The 17650-nt window shown below is 42.5% G+C and overlaps 1 protein-coding gene across 1 annotated transcript; it reads right to left on the reverse strand.

Annotated features, from left to right (window-relative positions):
* Positions 1-1756: 1756 nt before the first annotated feature.
* On the reverse strand, positions 1757-16100 carry KCNV2 (potassium voltage-gated channel modifier subfamily V member 2). Its single transcript, XM_001086960.5, has 2 exons — positions 14226-16100; positions 1757-4369 (listed from the first exon to the last, which is right to left on the reverse strand). Exons 1-2 carry the CDS (start codon positions 15579-15581, stop codon positions 4088-4090), a joined length of 1638 nt encoding a protein of 545 aa, XP_001086960.2. The 5' UTR covers positions 15582-16100; the 3' UTR covers positions 1757-4087.
* Between the last annotated feature and the right edge of the window lie 1550 nt (positions 16101-17650).

The raw sequence follows: 17650 nt of genomic DNA on the forward strand, positions 1-17650 counted from the left end.
ATTGCACTCTACATCTGCGTTGTCCAATGTGGTAGCCTCCAACCACACATGGACATTTGAATCTAAAATAAAATTAATTAAAAAGTAAATAAAAAATTTAGTTCCAGAGTTATGTTAGCCGCATTTCTTGTGCTCGCCAGCCACGCATGGCTGATGGCTACTGCATCAGACAGTGCATAATAAAATTTCCATCATTACAGAAAGTTCTATTGGACAGACTCATCTAGATCCTTGTGCATACCCCTGGTTGGGCTAGGGTGCTGGCAACAGGATTCAAAAGCTGTCTTCACCCACAGACTCCTCTCTTCAATGACAGGTGACTCTGTCTGGACTTGTATAGTTTTCCTATGCAGCTAGCAAAATAGTGATGATGATGGTGATAATAGTGACCTAAATTCATTTAGCACTAAACATGTGCCAAATAGTACATTAAGAGATCTATCATATCATTTAATTACCACCACCACCCTGAGAAAGACATTGTTATCTCCATTTAAAAGAAGCAGAAACTGAGGCTGAGGGAAATTGTGGTCACACAACTATTCAGTTATGCCGTGTGAAATTACCACTGTTCAGATATTTTAAAATGCAAATGGAAACTTCATATGGCTTAACCTCTTAGTCAATGGCAGAGCCAGGTTTCAAACCCAGACCCAAAGACCGTGTCAAGTTAAAGGAGGCTAAGCCTTTGTAAATGACCATCTTGAAACCTATGCCATAGGAGTGTTGAAGGATTAAGTGACATAATGTTGGTTTTGTGCCTGGTACACAGTGAGGCTTATGAAACATTATTTTTGTTTTAACTTCCTTCGATCTGTCAGTCTTACTTGCTGGAAGGCAGTGCACAGCTGTCTGAGCAGATGTGGCCAGTGAGATTGGGAGGAGTGGGCCACTGTCATTTCCTAGATTCCCTCCCAGGGACCTGGAGAAGTCCATCTTTGTCATCAAGACCTCTCCCAACCCTTCCTCCACAAGTCCCTACTCCTTTCTCTCAGGCAGTCTCTTCTTCTGGGAAGATGGACCATTCTCTCTGGGCTTCAAGCAGGGATGGGGGTGATGGACATTGGCCCTTCCTAACAGCCCCAGCAGATGCATTTCATCAGTAAACCCCTCCCCTTGGAGACCACAGAAGGAGCAGGAAGGCTGGAGGTGGACAGGAAGAGGCGGCTGCTGCAGTGAGGGTGTCAGGTGGTTATATAAGCTGTGCTCCAGACTTCTTACACGCTGTAACTTTGTTTGCATGATTGTGTCTGGCAAATAAACTAATTAGAAATTTCTCTCTTTTATATTTGGCAAGAGGTGAGAGAAGTCTTCCTTGGCTAAGAGGCCTGTTGTTTGGGTGGGGTTTTTAGGACTTGGGGGTAATTTTCATCCATAAGAGAAAACTATCTCTCAAAAGCAATAGTACAGGATCGCCAGATTTTGCAAATGAAAGTACAGGACACCTTAAATTTGAATTTTAAATAAATAGTTTTTTAGTAAGAGTATACACCATGCAATATTTGGAAAATGCTTCTACTAAAAATTATTTATCTTGAAATGTAACTGGTGCCACGGTTGGGATGTATCTCCTCCAAAATTCAGCTGTTACCAATGTGATACTTTTCAGAGGTGGGTCCTTTAAGAGTTGATTAAGCCATGAGAGATCCTCCCTCCTGAAAGGACGTAAGGGCCTTATAAAAAGGGATTCATGTAGTGTTTGGTATACTTCCTCTTCTACCACGTGAGGATGGAGTAGTCCTCCTCCCCTCAGGAGGATGCAGCAATAGGGAACCATCTTGGAAACAGAAAGCAGCTCTCATCAGACAACCGAACCTGCACATGCCTTGATTTTGGGCTTCCCAGACACCAGAACTGTGAGCAATAAGTGTGTCGTCTTTGTAAATTACCCAGCCTGTAGTATTCTGTTACAGCAGCACAAACAGATTAAGACACCCTAGCCATCCTGTATTTTATCTGGCAACCTTAGGACAGTAGGGCTTCTGTTCAGCCTTCAGAGGCCAGGTCATTGCTGATGATAAGAACATTTGGGAGTAAGGGGGAGGGGAATCTAAATCGAGTTTGCCAGCCATAGCCTACTTTCGTAATCATAGCTGCTTATGGGAGGGCAGAGCAAAGTGATTTAGACCCCTGGCTCTCAACATGTGTTCCCTTGCACAAGCAGCATCAGCATCACCTGGAACTTGTCAGAAATGCAAATCCTTGAGCTCCATCCCAAGCCTACTGATTCATACCCCAGGGACAGGGCCCAGTGTGCTCGGCTTTAACAAGCCCTCCAGGTGATGCTGAGGACACAAGTTTAGCCCTCCATCAAGAGCCTTGGGGATCAGACAGACCTGGGCTTGAACCCCAGTCCCACTGTTTACTGGCTGTGTGAACGTAGTGGAATTACTTAACTTCTCCAGGCTTCCATTTCTTCCTAAATTAAAAAGTAATCCAATACCTTATTTAGGGATATATTAAAGTAATATGCTACGTATAAAGCCCAAATTGCCTGTCATTGTAAGCAACTATTCTTATTTTTTTTTTCTCTCTGTTGCTTGAATCAGCAATTTATACTTATGACACAAGTATAGGTCCAGCCATGCCCTGAGACAAATTTGAAGGTCTGCATGGCAAGCTCCAGTTACAGGGCAATCTTTGTGTGCTCAGTTCCAAGGAGCCTTTAATTCTCAACACTTCCATTTCCAGTAGTCCTAAGGAAGGAGAAAGAAATTAAGAGGAAAAGGTTACAGGGAGAGTAAGGACCAATTTCCTGTGGGCACTGGTTCTCTAATCCACCAGCAGTGGCAGTGGAGGGCTACACTTTTGCCCACAGCAGTTGTTCAGAAGGTAGGATATTTTTTTTTCTTCCTTTCATGGGAAAGAGAGAGAAAAAGGAGGCCTGAGTTGATGAGGACAATATGGGGGTTCCTTTTAAAGGAGGAGGATTAGTACATTTAGGCATGTTTCACAAGTCCAGTCTGGGGGCTCCCATATTAAATCTAGACAAGAGTTTCTCCAGTTTGACATTACTGACATTTTAGGTCAGATAATTCTTTGTTATGGGGGCTGTCCTTTGCCTTGTAGGATGTTTAGCAACATCCTCAGCCCCTACTTCCTAGATGCCAAAAGTCCCCCTTATTGCCCCTCACAGTATTGGCAATCAAAACCATCTCTAGACATCAGATAGCTTCTGGGGAATGAATTTGCCTTTGAGAACCAATGGTCTAGAGATTTCATTAGATAACATCCACTTAAACCATTTTAATAGCTATCGTTTATTGAGCATTTACACACATCTATTATCCCCAGACTCATTTACAAGGTAGGTGATTTTATTTATTTATTTATTTGTCTGTTTGTTTGTTTGAGACAGGGTCTTACTCTGTCATCCAGGCTGGAGTGCAGTGATGTGATTATAGCTTACTCTAACCTCAAACTCCTGGGCTCAAGTGATCTCACCTCAGTCTTCCAAGTAGCTGGGACTACAGGTGTGGGCCAGCACAGCCAGATAATTTTTAGTAAGTTTTTGTAGAGGCAGGGTCTCACTATGTTGCTCAGGCTGGCAAGGTAAGTATTACCTACATTTTACAGTTGAAGAAACTGAGGCTTAGAGTGTTAGAGGCACTTGCCCTAAACCATACAGCTGGTAGCTCTGGGATTCTAAGGTTGGTCTAACTCCAAAGCTTGTATAATTCCTGCTGTAACACTCCCTTTCTCTGGAAAGTTAAGAATTTTAAAAAAATAATAATAATAATTAAAGTAAAAAAAATTTCTCAAGTCAACTCAAGTCCAAATATGTTTATTGAGCTAGATGCCATGAAAAGCTACAAGAGAAATCTAAGCTATTGCTCCTCTCAAGTTTTCAATATCAATGTCATTGAGAAGGTCAGATGTTTCACACAACACAGGGAAAGAGAACTGTGAGACATACTGAGTTTGGGCCAAAATGAGCATTTCTAGAGGCAGAACTTTGTGAACTAAATGGCCTTTATGTATGTCTGCTTCACATTTCCTTTTGCTGTCAATCGTAATTATTTTTTAAAAAGAGAGCAATGAAGCCTTGAAGTTCATGGAATCTACCAGCCACATGTCCTATAAAATATTAATTCTCTTGTCTTGGGGTGGGCTGTGGGTTGCTTCCAACCAAACACTCAGCTATCTTCTTTCTGGCTCTCTGCATGAAGTTCACCTCTCCTCTCTCCCTACGTATGGCGGTATACTCATAAGCCTTCAGCTTGCTGTAGTAATCAGAAAACTTGTTGTAGAGGATGGAAATGGGCATCCCGTTGAGAATGATCCCGAAAGCAATGCAGAGGAAGGCAAAAAACCTGCCCAGGTGGGTCTCTGGGTACATGTCTCCATAGCCCACAGTGGAGATGCTCACCTGTAGAGGAAGGAAAGCAGGATGGAATTGTTAGCACTAGGATCGGGGAGGAGAAGAAAGGGAGAGGAGCAGGCAGAGAAGTGTCCTCCCTGTGGGTGCACATGGGAAGTGTAATGGCTTCCCATGGAGCCTGCTTTAGGAGGTACCAGGAAGACTCCCTGTAGGACCTGTGTCATGAAAAAACAGAAGCTATGGATGGAGCTGAAAGACTTTGGCTGAAATCATGACTACAATTCATGCATGTTTGAATGTAAGATACGGGAGGAGGTAATGCCTATTTGAAAGGGTTGTTGTAAAGAGCATTTAAAATAGTATGTTAAATTCCTGGTGTAGAATGTGCTCAGTAAATGATCTTTGCCTCCCTAACTCAGCTGGGACCAGCTTCAGGACAGGGGGTCCCTGGGTTTGCCTGTACACCATATGTATTGGAAAAATCTTGGGCTTAGAACAGTCAGACCTGGGTTTAAGTCCTGACTCTGACCCTTTCCAGCTAAGTGACCTCGGGCAAAACCTTCAGACTCACTGTGTCTCTCTCTCTCCCTCTCTTTTTGTTTCCATTTAAAACAGGAGACAACCATCTAACTCTCAGGATTCTTGTGCTGGCTAAATAAGAAAATGAATATAATGCACTGAACACAGTACCAGGCATACAAAAGGCATGAAACTCCTCCATTGTCTTCCTCTCATCTTTAAAATGAAGACAATTATAACACTTCCCAGAGTTGTTCTGTAGTTCAAATGAGAGACTTCATATGAAGGTGCTTTAATTGCAGATGTCTGGAGAAACACTCTCATTATTTTGTAAAGGGACTTTTGTAAGACATGGCTCACCAAAAATATGTTCACCCCTGCATGAAATACTTCCCATTACTCTTGTCATACTGATTTAAATCCCACTAATTGGAGATTTATTTAGGTTAACAAGCTTCTGTTTTAAAATGCAGATACCCATGGGACTAGTTATCAGTTACCAGAGAAAACCCTGGGAAAATTCCTTGGGGACTGTTTTTTATGCCTCATGTACTCCCTCTGATCCCCAGAGTATTGGCTAAATTACTAGAAGCCTTTTAAGCGGAGCTGTTGCTCACAGTTGTAAACATTTTTGCATTGCACAACTCCAGGGGGCACTCTTTGCTTTGTGTACTTGGGTAGTTGTTGCCATAATTTTCCAGCAGACGGCAGTAAAGCATATGCTCATCTTGTGGATCCATGCTGAGGTGGCCGTTAGCTTAGTAGTGTAAATATTTTTGTTTTGATGATGTAAGGGTTAGTTCGAACCTAGAATAGTGCAGTTGATTGATTAGAATGAAATGGAGAAGTGAGCCAGCTGGACAAAACTGGGGGCACTGATAAGAACCACAGTTCCATCCAGCCCATGAAGAAAGGAAGGGCATCCCTCCTTTCTGGGGCTGATGATGCACCTCCTGTCACTCAATGCCCTGTCTCTGGTGAGAGGTCGTGCAGCCTTTTTTGCAGGGTCAGAATACAAGCAAGCATCCAAGAGAGGTAATATGGTGTAGACAAGCTGAAGGAAACAGGGACTACACTGGACTTGTGGGTCTGAATCCACTTCCCCGCTGAATAAGTTGGGCAGATCACCTAACTTCTCTTGGCCTCAGTTTCTACTTTTGACCTGTGTGGCATCTACCTCACACAGTTGTTATAGGAATTGAAGGAGTGCCTGGCATAGGGGTGTGTAAGCAATAATATTAGTATATATATCATCCCAGGGTCCCCCATCCTGAAGCTGGCCCCCACTGAGGAGAGGCAAAGACCAACATTTATTGAGTACACTCTATACCAGAAACTCTATACATGCTATGCTTATCAGACCCACAGGCTGTGGAAACAAGCTCCTCCCTGACTCTGCCCTCTGGTTCCAGTAGAGAATCTCCTTTTCCCAACTTCTGGACCAAGGGGTGATGTGAGGCAGTGATAAAGTGAGATTGTCCGTTAATCTCAAAGTCCTCTTGGTTGCCTGAGTGGGTGTGTGTTTCTTGTCATTGACCACCCCAAAAGTAAAAGAACCCTAGGCCAATCTCTCTCCGGGTGTGTGAGTTGAACAGTAACTTTCATTTGTCACTAACACCATCACTCACACGTGTGGATGAAAGTTTAGTCAACTTTCCCTGGAGGAGGCCTAAAGGGAGTTTGGATTTAGGAGTGAATGGCAGGAAGAGATAGTTTAGAACAGCGGTCCCCAACCTTTTTGGCACCAGGGACTGGTTTTGTGGAAGACAATTTTTCCCATGGACGGGGTTGGGGGAGGGGATGGTTTTGGGATGAAACTGTTCCATCGCAGGTTGTCAGGTATTAGATTCTCATAAAGAGCAAGCAACCTAGATCCCTCGCATGTGCAGTTCACAATAGGGTTCCCACTCCTAATGCTGTGGCTGATCTGACTGGAGGCAGAACTCAGGCGATAATGATTGATGGCCCTCCACTCATCTCCTGCTGTGTGGCCAGGTTCTTAACAGGCCACAGACAAGTGCCAGTCCACAGTCCCAAGATTGGGGACCCCTGGTTTAGAACATGAGACATCCACAGAAGTCCAATGCAGAGGCCTTGGAGGAAACAAGTCACTTAAGGGTTCAGGATGGCAGGGATGGGAGAGGGCAGGAAGACACGGAGGAAGAAAATAATTAAGACAAACTGCTTATTTTCAACTTTTGAACATTCTGCACACTGGCTTTGCTTTACCCTTAAGCCAAACTTCTTTTTTTTTCTTTTTTTGGCTGAACTTTGAGTGAAAAGTCAAAAGCAAAGAGAATTGGCGTAAAGAATAAATATTTGATGTGCATAATATGGTCCAAATATTTTTGTATATCTTCAATCTCTATTTTTAGAGCAAAGATCTCTTCTGCTAGGAGTATATGTGTGACCGGTCCCCAATAATTTGTTCAAAATGTACAGTTAATTTATGTGTTGTCTATTTTGTGAATAATTTGACTCAACAAGTGATCTGTTTCTTGCCCCTTGGCTCCAGGAGGAACTCAGGATTCCTTGGCTTTGGGGAACATTTTCTCCACATTCCATAGGCCAAGCCGTTTCTCCCTAGATGGGAATTAAAAGCTGAAGGCCCCAGACTGACCCAAGTGACCTCACAGAATGAGTTGTCACATTAGCAGGAGTTGGGTTTGGAAATGTGACCAAAATTTCCACGATCCATCTTAATATCCTGAAGAAACCTGGCTAGCTCAGCAACTCTCTGCAAACTGGAAACCTAACCATTCTGCTGTAAACGTACATATTGTCCTTAGCTTTGGGTCCCAAAGCCAGAACGTGACCTTCCCCTGGCAGTTTACTCACTTAACAGCAAATCCTGGCCTGCCAAATATTATGAGGATAAGCATCAAATTTTTCTCTAAAACTTCAGAATACTTGGATTTCTCATTTAACAAGGCAAGTTTGTTTCCCTCATAATGAACAAGGAATAGAATAAATCTTGGCACCCACTAGTACATGCATTCAGGAATTTATGATCCTAGGGAATAAAACTTATTTTTCAAAATAACACTCTGTTTTCCAAAGGAATTAGAGGTGGTGAAGATGGACCTTTTTTGGATAAAATTATTATAAGCCTCAATACATGTTGTCCTTCAAAGGATTCAGCTTCAAAGGCTGTGCTTACTCATGCTATTGTTACAAGTATGTTTGGAATTCCCCTTTTGAATTATAATCTGCACAGTGGATTCAGTGGCAGCAAGCAGTCATATTCACCTTGATGGTTTACTCTAAGTGTGAATCTTAAACGATAAAGTGTCTTAACTATTTTAAAATATTGAATCTAGCCTTAAAAAGATAAAGATTTAGCAACATTACAAAGAAGCAAGTGGATGTGTCACAAACTCTGAAGGTAATTCCTCATGGAATTCAAAGAATGTCTTGATCAGTGGAAGCACTGTTAGAACAAGGCCATGGGTGACTACCTTCAAGAGAACAACCACCCTCATCTGTATATTACAGTTCTGACATGTTTGTAAATGGTACAGTAAGGGGTAGGTGTGCACAGCTAAAGCAAAACCACAAATGTAAGTTTGAGATCTATTAATCTATCCACAGAAAGGTGCACAATAATGATGCTCTCCACATCCTCAGCTTCCTTGCATTTCTCCCTGCCCTCAACAATTCTGTCATGTTCCACTCATGTCATATTGGCTAACATAAGGAACATACTTTAAACACATAAAAGGAGACCACTCCAAAATTGGGACTCCATAAGATCAAAAGTAGTAACAATGCCTAATAAGAGCCTTTACCCTGTCTATAGCTCCTGTGCTATTTCTGAAGGAGCTAGAACTCTACTACTTTCTGTGCCAGATATTTATATGTTGTCTCTTAGTCCCAAGCCTGATACCCTTCTGTATTTTATTCTACAATTCCAGAACTGGGAGTCTGCAAACTACATTTCCCAGATTCTCTTGCCCACTGTCTTCTAATTATATTCTGCCTATAAGAGACTGGAAGATGGTACGAGGACTTAAGGGTCTCTAATCCTGCCTCTGGTTTCTGCTGTCATTCCTCCAATTGCAGCCAATAGCTATGGTTCAGGCATTTTTTGGCATTCCTGGCATCAGCCTCATTGTGCCAATTTAGGAGTCCCTGCAACAGCTACACAGAGGCCCTTCCTCTGGACTCAGCTTCTGGTAGCAATACCTTTTCCCATTTATTCTCCCAGTTCTAGGGCCAATAGCTATTCCCTGCAGTTACCAATCTCTGGATTATCTCAGTTTTCTCTTTCTGCTTTTCCAGTCTTTTTTTTTTTTTTCTTCTAGTCTTCTAACAACTGTCTATTTCCCTGTATTAAATTCCCTGTTTGAAATATTCACCTTGGTATCCGTTTTCCTGACTGCAACCTAATTTATTTTTCAGATGGGTTTCCTCAAAGCAATCAATGAACAAAAATAAAACAATTTCAGTGATCTTGTAAGTGCCACCTATTGGCAAGGTAATGAAAGCATACTTTAGGAAAACAAAGATGGGAACAAGGTCTCTGGGACAAAATTATCTGGTGCCTCAACTAGAGATAAATTTTCTTTTTGAGAAGTTAGTTTTTGAAGGAATGAGTTCATGCCATAGTTTCCTATTTGGTTTCTACAGCTTTAACTTGCCCTGGAAAACTCAGAAGGAAAATGGTTCATTCAAAATCTTACTTATTCTTTTCTACTTAAAAACATACCCGCCCCCTACCACACCCCTCACCACCCCCCCTCCCCCGCAAAAAAAAAGAAAAAAAAATGTGGTAATATGTTGAGGCTAAAAAAAAAAGAAAAAGAAAAAACCATACCCACAGAGGAGGCCAATGATTACAGCTTCATCATAGAGCCCATTGTTCTTGTTTAGCTGTGCCTTGCATTTCCTACCCCCAGGCGATCCAGAGAGCCCCAAGATGGCTGGAGCTGCTTTAGGCGTGGGCCTGTTTATCTGGACTCTCAGAAGTTCTCCCGTGAGGGAACAGCTGACCTTTTTGTATGTTTTATAGGCTCTTTCTTTTCCTCAGTAGAAAAAGAATCATTTCTGTTTTATTTTCTTCCCAAATGAATGTGGAAGCAAAGGTTATTGCTTCCATGTGATAAAGACTATCAACTAGTCAGGTATGGTAGCTTCTATTTATTGCAGACTTACTACAGGCTAGCAGTTTACATATGTTTCCTATTACATTAGTGCTCGCAAATAACTTCCATTTGACAGATGAAAAAGACAGGTCTATCTTACATCCTGATACATGAACATTTGTAGACATAAGTGTCCAGGAGGGATTTGTTTTGCAGCTGCAGGAGAATTCACAATAATGAAAATTACTGTATTTTTCTTAAATCCCTGATTTGAGTTACAGAGAAAGTTTTGCAGGATCCTTGGCACAGAGAGAAGAAAGGTTATTAAAAGCAAGTCAGATTTGGCGTTGTCTGAAAGTACGAAAAATACATAAAACAATGGATAAGAGAAACTCTCTGTAATGTGGGATGAATATTTCACAAAGGATACAGCCCCAGAATGGTGAAATAAAATGCCAGTTCTATTTTTCTTTATCTCATCTTTAAAGTTTCAATTTGTGAGTATATGTTTTCTGATATGTATAATATATTTGAGCAGTTATATATTACTGCAGGAGAAAGATTGCATTATTGGAACTAATTCTTTACATCTTTCTGTATCCAAGCTGTTTGCCATATAACTTTGCAGTGCCTTCCTATAGTGGGTGGGCTAAGCTGCCCTGCTCTTTGACTTGCAGCTTGGCCATGTGACTTACTCTGGCCAATGGACTGAGCAAATGCCATGAACAGAAGCTTATGAAGTGTTTGCGTGATGGGGCTTGCATTCTCTCCCTTATTCTTTGCCACAGCCATGGACTTGTGGCTGCTGGGGTCTGCTAGAGGAATGCAGAGGTCTGCTAGTGGACTAGTCTCTCTCTTCATGCCAGCTGACCATCAGGCATGTGAATGAGTAACGATAGCCTCATGAAAGAGAAGAACCTTCTAGTTGAAATCAAAGTAAATGCTGACTTTTACATTCATGAGCTAAATAAATGCTTGATGTTTTAAGCCATTGAGTTTCAGGATGGTTTGTGATGCCTCGTTATTATAGCAATAAATAACTTCTAATTTGTTTATAAATAAATGCACATTTATCATGGGTATGTGTCCCAAATTTTTAAAAATAAGATGCATGATCAATAAAATGCTTAGAAACCACTAGATCAATTACTTTTAGGAATTGTCTTCTCAGATTGTCATATCTGTTTAGTCAGGTGCATTTGGATGAGTCTCTTTTCATCTTTCAAACTTTATCTCAATGTCATCTTCTCCAATAGGGCTTCTCTGACTATCCCACTAAAGACAGACTACCGCCTTAACCACTCTCAATCCTGTTATCCCACACAAGCTATACCAATACCTGAAATTATTTATTATCTGTCATTCTCCATTAGAATGTAAGCTCCGCAAGAGAAAAAAAACTTCATTGTTTTTTCTTCTCCTACCCTGTATCCCTAGTGTTTAGAATACTACTGGGCACATTGGAGGTGCTCAAAAACTTATTGTTCAATGAATGAATGAGGTGAATTTTTGTGGGTTACATGACAAATTGGTCCTAGTATTTTGTTTCTTTTCACTTTGCATCTACATATTGGAAACAAGACATTTTGTCCACATCATTTCAAAGTGTTCTTTTCTCTTTGCTCTACTGAGAATATGAACCTTTAGTCTGTATTATGCAGTATAGTTATAAGTGTAGAGAAGAACTGGATTAATAACATAGCAGTCCTGGGGAACAGAGTGGTCTTAGAATATTCAAGGGCAATTGCTCCCATTGTTTTTCATAGATTAGTTTGGAAATAAATACAAATGATCAGTCTTTTATCTAATGTATAACAAATTTTACTGGTATAAATAATTTTCAGAATAAAATGAACAAAGACCATTGGTAAATGGTAAGGTTCATAAATGGGATGGTTGGAAAGTGCAGAATTTGGCCTGTGAAAATAGTGGCTGATAGAGATAATAGCTTCAAAAGGAAATTCATACAGATAAGAGCAATAGTTGGTAACATTTATTATTGATAAAAACTGGTGATTCAATTTTTGTAAAACTTATAAAAAACATTGATTTTGAGTTAAATAATGCCACTTAACGTAAGGGATAATTCGAAAGGTTTAGACTTCATTGTACATTAAACAGATCAGAAATTTAAGTGAGATCAATCGGTATTCAGTTCAAAGAAAATTTACTGGTAAAAATACAACGTGAGTAACATTATTCTTTATTTTATTTTAATTAAAATTTTTTCTCTAGCCATATCCCTTTGAAAGTAACGTAACTTTTATCAAAGTATTTGTTAATATACAAAAGGTTGAAAAACCTTTTGTGGGTTACAACTGCAGTATCAGAGAGGGTACTAGGTCCAGTGCCTACATGCACTAGCCTGTAAAGATGTTTAGATGAATAGAAATTTGACTCTCAGGTGCTGTATCATATCATCAGCGTGTGGATTTACTCTTCTGCTTTCCTGCTTTAGTCACCTCCAAAGTAAATGTCATTTGCTGGGGACAAATCATCGACCATGAGCCTCATCTGTACACATGGTTTATCTACTATGGGGATGACCTTTCATCACTTGGAATATGATCAGAGAAGCAGAATTTGGCTAGCTCATTCAGAAGAGCCTCGTGTCATCCTGCCACTGAAGAAAGCTCACATATCCTCTATACATATGAGCTCCCTGCTTTCAAGGGAAGGAAGACTCACTGAACTGCATACTTTTACATTTCCAACCTCCCCTTTTAGAGGTGAGAAAGCAGAACAGCAAGTGAGGGATTGAGGTTTCACAGTTAATTATTCAGGGTCATGGTTAATTATTGGCAGATCTGGGACTAGAATCAGGTTTTCCATGTGTGTGTGTGTGTGTGTGTGTATGTGTTTTAAGACGGAGTTTCGCTCCTGTTGCCCAGGCTGGAGTGCAATGGCGCAATCTCAGCTCACTGCAACCTCCACCTCCCAGGTTCAAGCGATTCTCCTGCCTCAGCCTCCGAAGTAGCTAGGATTACAGCCATGCCCCACTACACCCGGCTAATTTTTTTGTATTTTTAGTAGAGATGGGGTTTCTCCATGTTGGTCAGGCTGGTCTGGAACTCTTGATGGGGTGATCCGCCCCCCTCGGCCTCCCAAAGTGCTGGGATTACAGGTGTGAGCCACCGCGCCAGGCCTAGAATCAGGTTTTCTAAATCTTATGTCAAGCTACATTGCACTGTCAGTGGCCTTGGGCTTGTGTGTCTCAGAAGTGCATACCAGACTGTGGGTTATGACATATACAATGTTAATATTGAAAATATCTACCTTCTGACACAGGAAAACTGGCTATATTTGCTTAATGTCTTTAAAGGTATTACAATCTACTTTTAAAAAGGAAACTATACATTCAATTCTTTCCTTCATATATGCCAACTTATTCATTGATCTCAGAAGACCTGATTAACATTTATTTCCAGGGATTCAGCTGCCGTAGCTCAAAATACAGATATTTGAGTAAATAGGACAAGTTATAAAAAGGCAAAAGCCAAAGAAAACAATGACAAAAAATAACTATTATACTAACTGTACAAATTCAGCAATGCATGCAAAAGAACTAAAACTTGAAAGAGACAGTGCTTGGGTGTGGGAAAGGCATGGATTTTGCGGTTGGACAGGCCTGAGTTTCAGTTCTGGCTTTGCCACCTCTAGTTGTGTGTCCACACTCAAACTCTCTGTACTTCAATTTCACTAACTGTAAGATGGGGCAATAATACTGGGTCCTGAAAGAACTTTAGGGAAGGTAGAGCAAGTTTCAGTTTGAGATGCTTCTTTCCACACTCAGATTTAACTGGAACCAGAGGTGGTGGGGTTTCAGTTAGGATCGACATGGTTCAGCCAAGTCTCACCTCCTTCTCTGCATAAGTCTACAGTTTCTTTCAAAAACTGAAGCCATTTCTGCTTGTCCCCTTAAACAAAAATGGTGGTCATAACCATCTCACAAGGCTGTGATGCCAAAATGAGGTAAGCTTTGTAAACCATTTAGGACAGTGGATGTTCAATAAATGGAAAATAACAGTAACAATGACGAATCTTCTTAAAATCTGTCTTTCAAAGGTTTAAAGACTAAATGTAGATTTGGAGATTTCTACGACTAAGTCAAATTCAGTTACTTACTGAAACTCTGAGATTGTCTTTCCAACACTTTGACATCCACTGCCGTTTTGTTAACTGTATGCAGCAATTGGGGGTGAGGAGGAAGAAGAGGATCAGAAGCCAGAGCCTGGTGGCTGACAACCAGGGAAGGGAGGAGCAGCTCGCTGGATGGGAAAGCCCAGAGCCAAGGTACTCACCGCGGCCCACCACCAGGAGTGGGGGATGGTGGTGAAGTTGGTGCTGGGCACATCGTGCTCCACAGAGTAGACGGCTGCGGAGAAAGTGAAGATGCCCATGGCGATGAAGAGCAGCAGGCAGCCCACCTGCTGGTAGCACTGGCGCAGCGTGAAGCCGAAGGCGCGCAGTCCGGTGGAGTGGCGCGCCAGCTTCAGGATGCGGAAGATGCGCATGAGGCGCATGACGCGCAACACCTGACCCACCTTACCCACGCTGCCCACCGTCTGGCCGCGTTGGTGGTTCTCGCCGGTGAAGCACTCGAGCAGCAGCTGAAGGTAGAGCGGCAGGATGGCCACCAGGTCCACCAGGTTGAGGGCGCTGCGCGCGAAGCGCCTCAGGTCGGGTGTGGAGGCGAGGCGCAGCAGGTACTCCAGTGTGAAGAAGCCTATGCACAGCATCTCCACGTGCTCCAGGATGGACCGCAGGTCTGGGCCGCCCTCGTCCTGCTCCGAGTGCTGCTGCATCTCCTCGACGGTGTTGAGCACCAGCGCTACCACGGAGACGAGCACGAAGATGCTGGAGGCCACCCCGATGGCCTTGGCGGCCACCGAGGAGAATGGCTTCTCCATGAGGTTCCAGAGGCGGCGCCGCTGCGGCCCGTAGAAGCGCATGTCGCGGAAGAGCTCCTCTGCCTCCTCCACCTGCGCCTGGGCGCGCAACTCGCGCTGGATCTTGAGCTGTTCGCTCAGCTCGTCGCGCCGCTCCTCGAAGCAAATGCGGCAGCAGCGCGGCGTGTACTTGAGCCGCACACCCCAGTAGCCCAGCTCCTCCAGGAAGCAGCGTGGACACAGCTCGTCGAGCACCAGCAGCACCCCGGACAAGTAGAAATTGTAGACCAGCTGGAAGACGGCAGGGTCGCGGTCGAAGAAGTATTCGTCCGTCTCCTCCTCGTAGTCGTCGCACAGACTTAGCTGGCGGCTGCGGCTGGTGGAGGTGGCCAGACGACCTAGGCGCGTCTTGGGGAAGCTGACCAGCTCGCAGTAGTCCAGTTGGTAGCTGTGGCCGCCCACATTCACATTCAGCGTGGACAACAGGGCCGGAAGGTCGCTGGGGCCTTCAGGCTTGGCGGTGGTGAGCTCCTCTGCCCGCTGGTCCTCCTCTGCCAGGTCATCCTTACACTGGTCTTCCTCCTCCCCATCTTCGTCTTCCTCGATGTAGTAGTTATAGTTGCCCTCTATCCAGCCTTGGATGCTGGCCTGGGAGCCAGAACGGGCCCCCAGGGAGCAAATGCTCCTGCGGGGTTGGCTGCCCTCATTCTCCGTGGTGTTCCAGGGCTTGTAGCTCCAGGACCGTCTCCTCTCGCTCTGTTTCAGCATGGCTGCGGAAAGTGGACTCCTTGCTTTTTCCTCCTGGCTGTCGTAGGGGCCCTAACCTGCTCACTGCCTCTAGGAGGATGGATCACGTGGCCTGCACTGTCTTAGAGAGGCCAGCCTGGACCAGCACACCTAGGGGCCCAGACATTGCCACCGGAGCTGCCCCTCCTCAGGTCCTGGACAGGCCAGCCCAGCCTGCAGGGTCTGAACGCAGTCAGCTGTTGACTGCTCTAATCTTGCTGATTGGGAAGAAGCAAGTGTTAGGAGGGATTTAGAACCTCTTAGCCCATTTCCTCCCCCCACTCCCTTGACCCTGTGACGTAGAGGACGATTATGTGGTCTTAAATCTCTAAAGAATCAGAAGAAGGCAGCGATTATTGCTAATAAAAATGTCAGTCAACCTTGCTCTTAGGAAGTGCTCAATGTATGTGTGCTGAGATGAAATCAACTGAATTAGCTTTAGAATACAGATGCCTGTGTCTTCAGCTTCGTGGTTCAGACGGTAGCCTCTGCTCTAGGTAAACTCACCATTAGCAGGGATGACAAATAGCAACAGAGCAAAGCTGACTTCATGACAAGTCAGTTTCCCTCTCAGCATAACTCTTTGTTTAGAGCATATAAGATCTAAAGCCATCTCCTTCTTGTCCATTCACATGATCACATTTTTTTTTTCCAAATGGTTTCTCCCTGGGACACTGCTCTGAAGTCCAGTCAGATCTTTAAGTCAGCTTCAGATTCTCTCTCTTTCCTTTTTGTCTCATCCCTTTCTCTTAAAGAATAGGGATGTTTCAAGAATTCTACCTTGAATTCCAGGAGTAGTAGGAAGATGCTTTAGGGCCTCGCAACCCTGCTCAACTGTATTCGGTCATATTTAAAGGGAGCCTGACTTCCACTCAAAAAAAGGGTCTTCTTCATCCTTCAAAACATCACTTAAAAAAAGTCCCTTTTCGTGATTAAGGCACTGTGCAAATGCTGGATATGCAAACACAATGGACACACAGTTGTAGCACTCAAAGAACTCCTGGGGATATAAACATGCAAGGATAACAAAAGATGCAGTAAAAAATACTGGGGAGCAGAGAAGCGGGAGGGATTTGCTTTGAGCAGGGAATAGGTTTTTTGATTCAATGTATTTTGCATAGCTAATACAAATTCATGGTAAAAAAAAATTTTTAAGGTAGAAAGGCATATTACAGTAGAAAGTTTATGTCTTTCCCAACCATAATTTCAAGCCATCAGGTGTACCTCAAGGAAGCAACCACTATTACTACCTTTTGGCTATCTTTCCAGAAATATTCTAAACATATACAAGCATCCATCATGTCAATACCTCTTCATTATTAATAGAAATCATAGAATGCTATATACTTTGCCTTTTCCAGTGGACCGTATAAAAGATGTTTTCATATTTGAACATAAAAATCTACCTTATTTTAAAAATAGCCACTGAGCAATTTCCTAATAACAGACATTCAGAATGTTTCTACCTTTGCTTTTATAGACAATTATGCAACAAATACCTTTTATGTATAACACTTTATACATGTTCAAGATACATGAAGGATAAATTCTGAGAGGTGAGATTACTAGGTCAAACATTGTACATTTGTAATTTTGATTAGTAGTGCCAAATTTCTCTCCATAAAAGTTTTACCAATTTACACTTCACCATCAATGGTTGAAAATGTCTTATCACACTTTTTGAACTCTACAATTTTATAAGTGAAAATGATGTGTGGGTTAATTTGTATTTCTTAAAAATGTGATTGAACACTTTTTCATGTGATTAAAAGCTATTTCTTTTTCTGGGAACTGTTCATCTACTTTGCCTATATTTTCCATTGAATTGTTTACATTTTTCTTATTGATTTGTAGGAGAGCTTAATATATTATGAAAAAAGACCCTTTACTTGTGATATGGATTGCAAATTTTGTTTCAGTTTTTCCTTTGATATTTTTCCCATGTAAAAAATCTTTATTTTATGACTTCTGGGTGTTGTGTATTATTAGAAAAGGCTTCAGCTCTCTGTAATTAAAATTTTCTTTTTATTGTTTTTAACATCAGAAATTAA

This window comes from Macaca mulatta, chromosome 15 (assembly GCF_049350105.2).
Source record: "Macaca mulatta isolate MMU2019108-1 chromosome 15, T2T-MMU8v2.0, whole genome shotgun sequence".
Lineage (NCBI taxonomy): Eukaryota > Metazoa > Chordata > Mammalia > Primates > Cercopithecidae > Macaca > Macaca mulatta.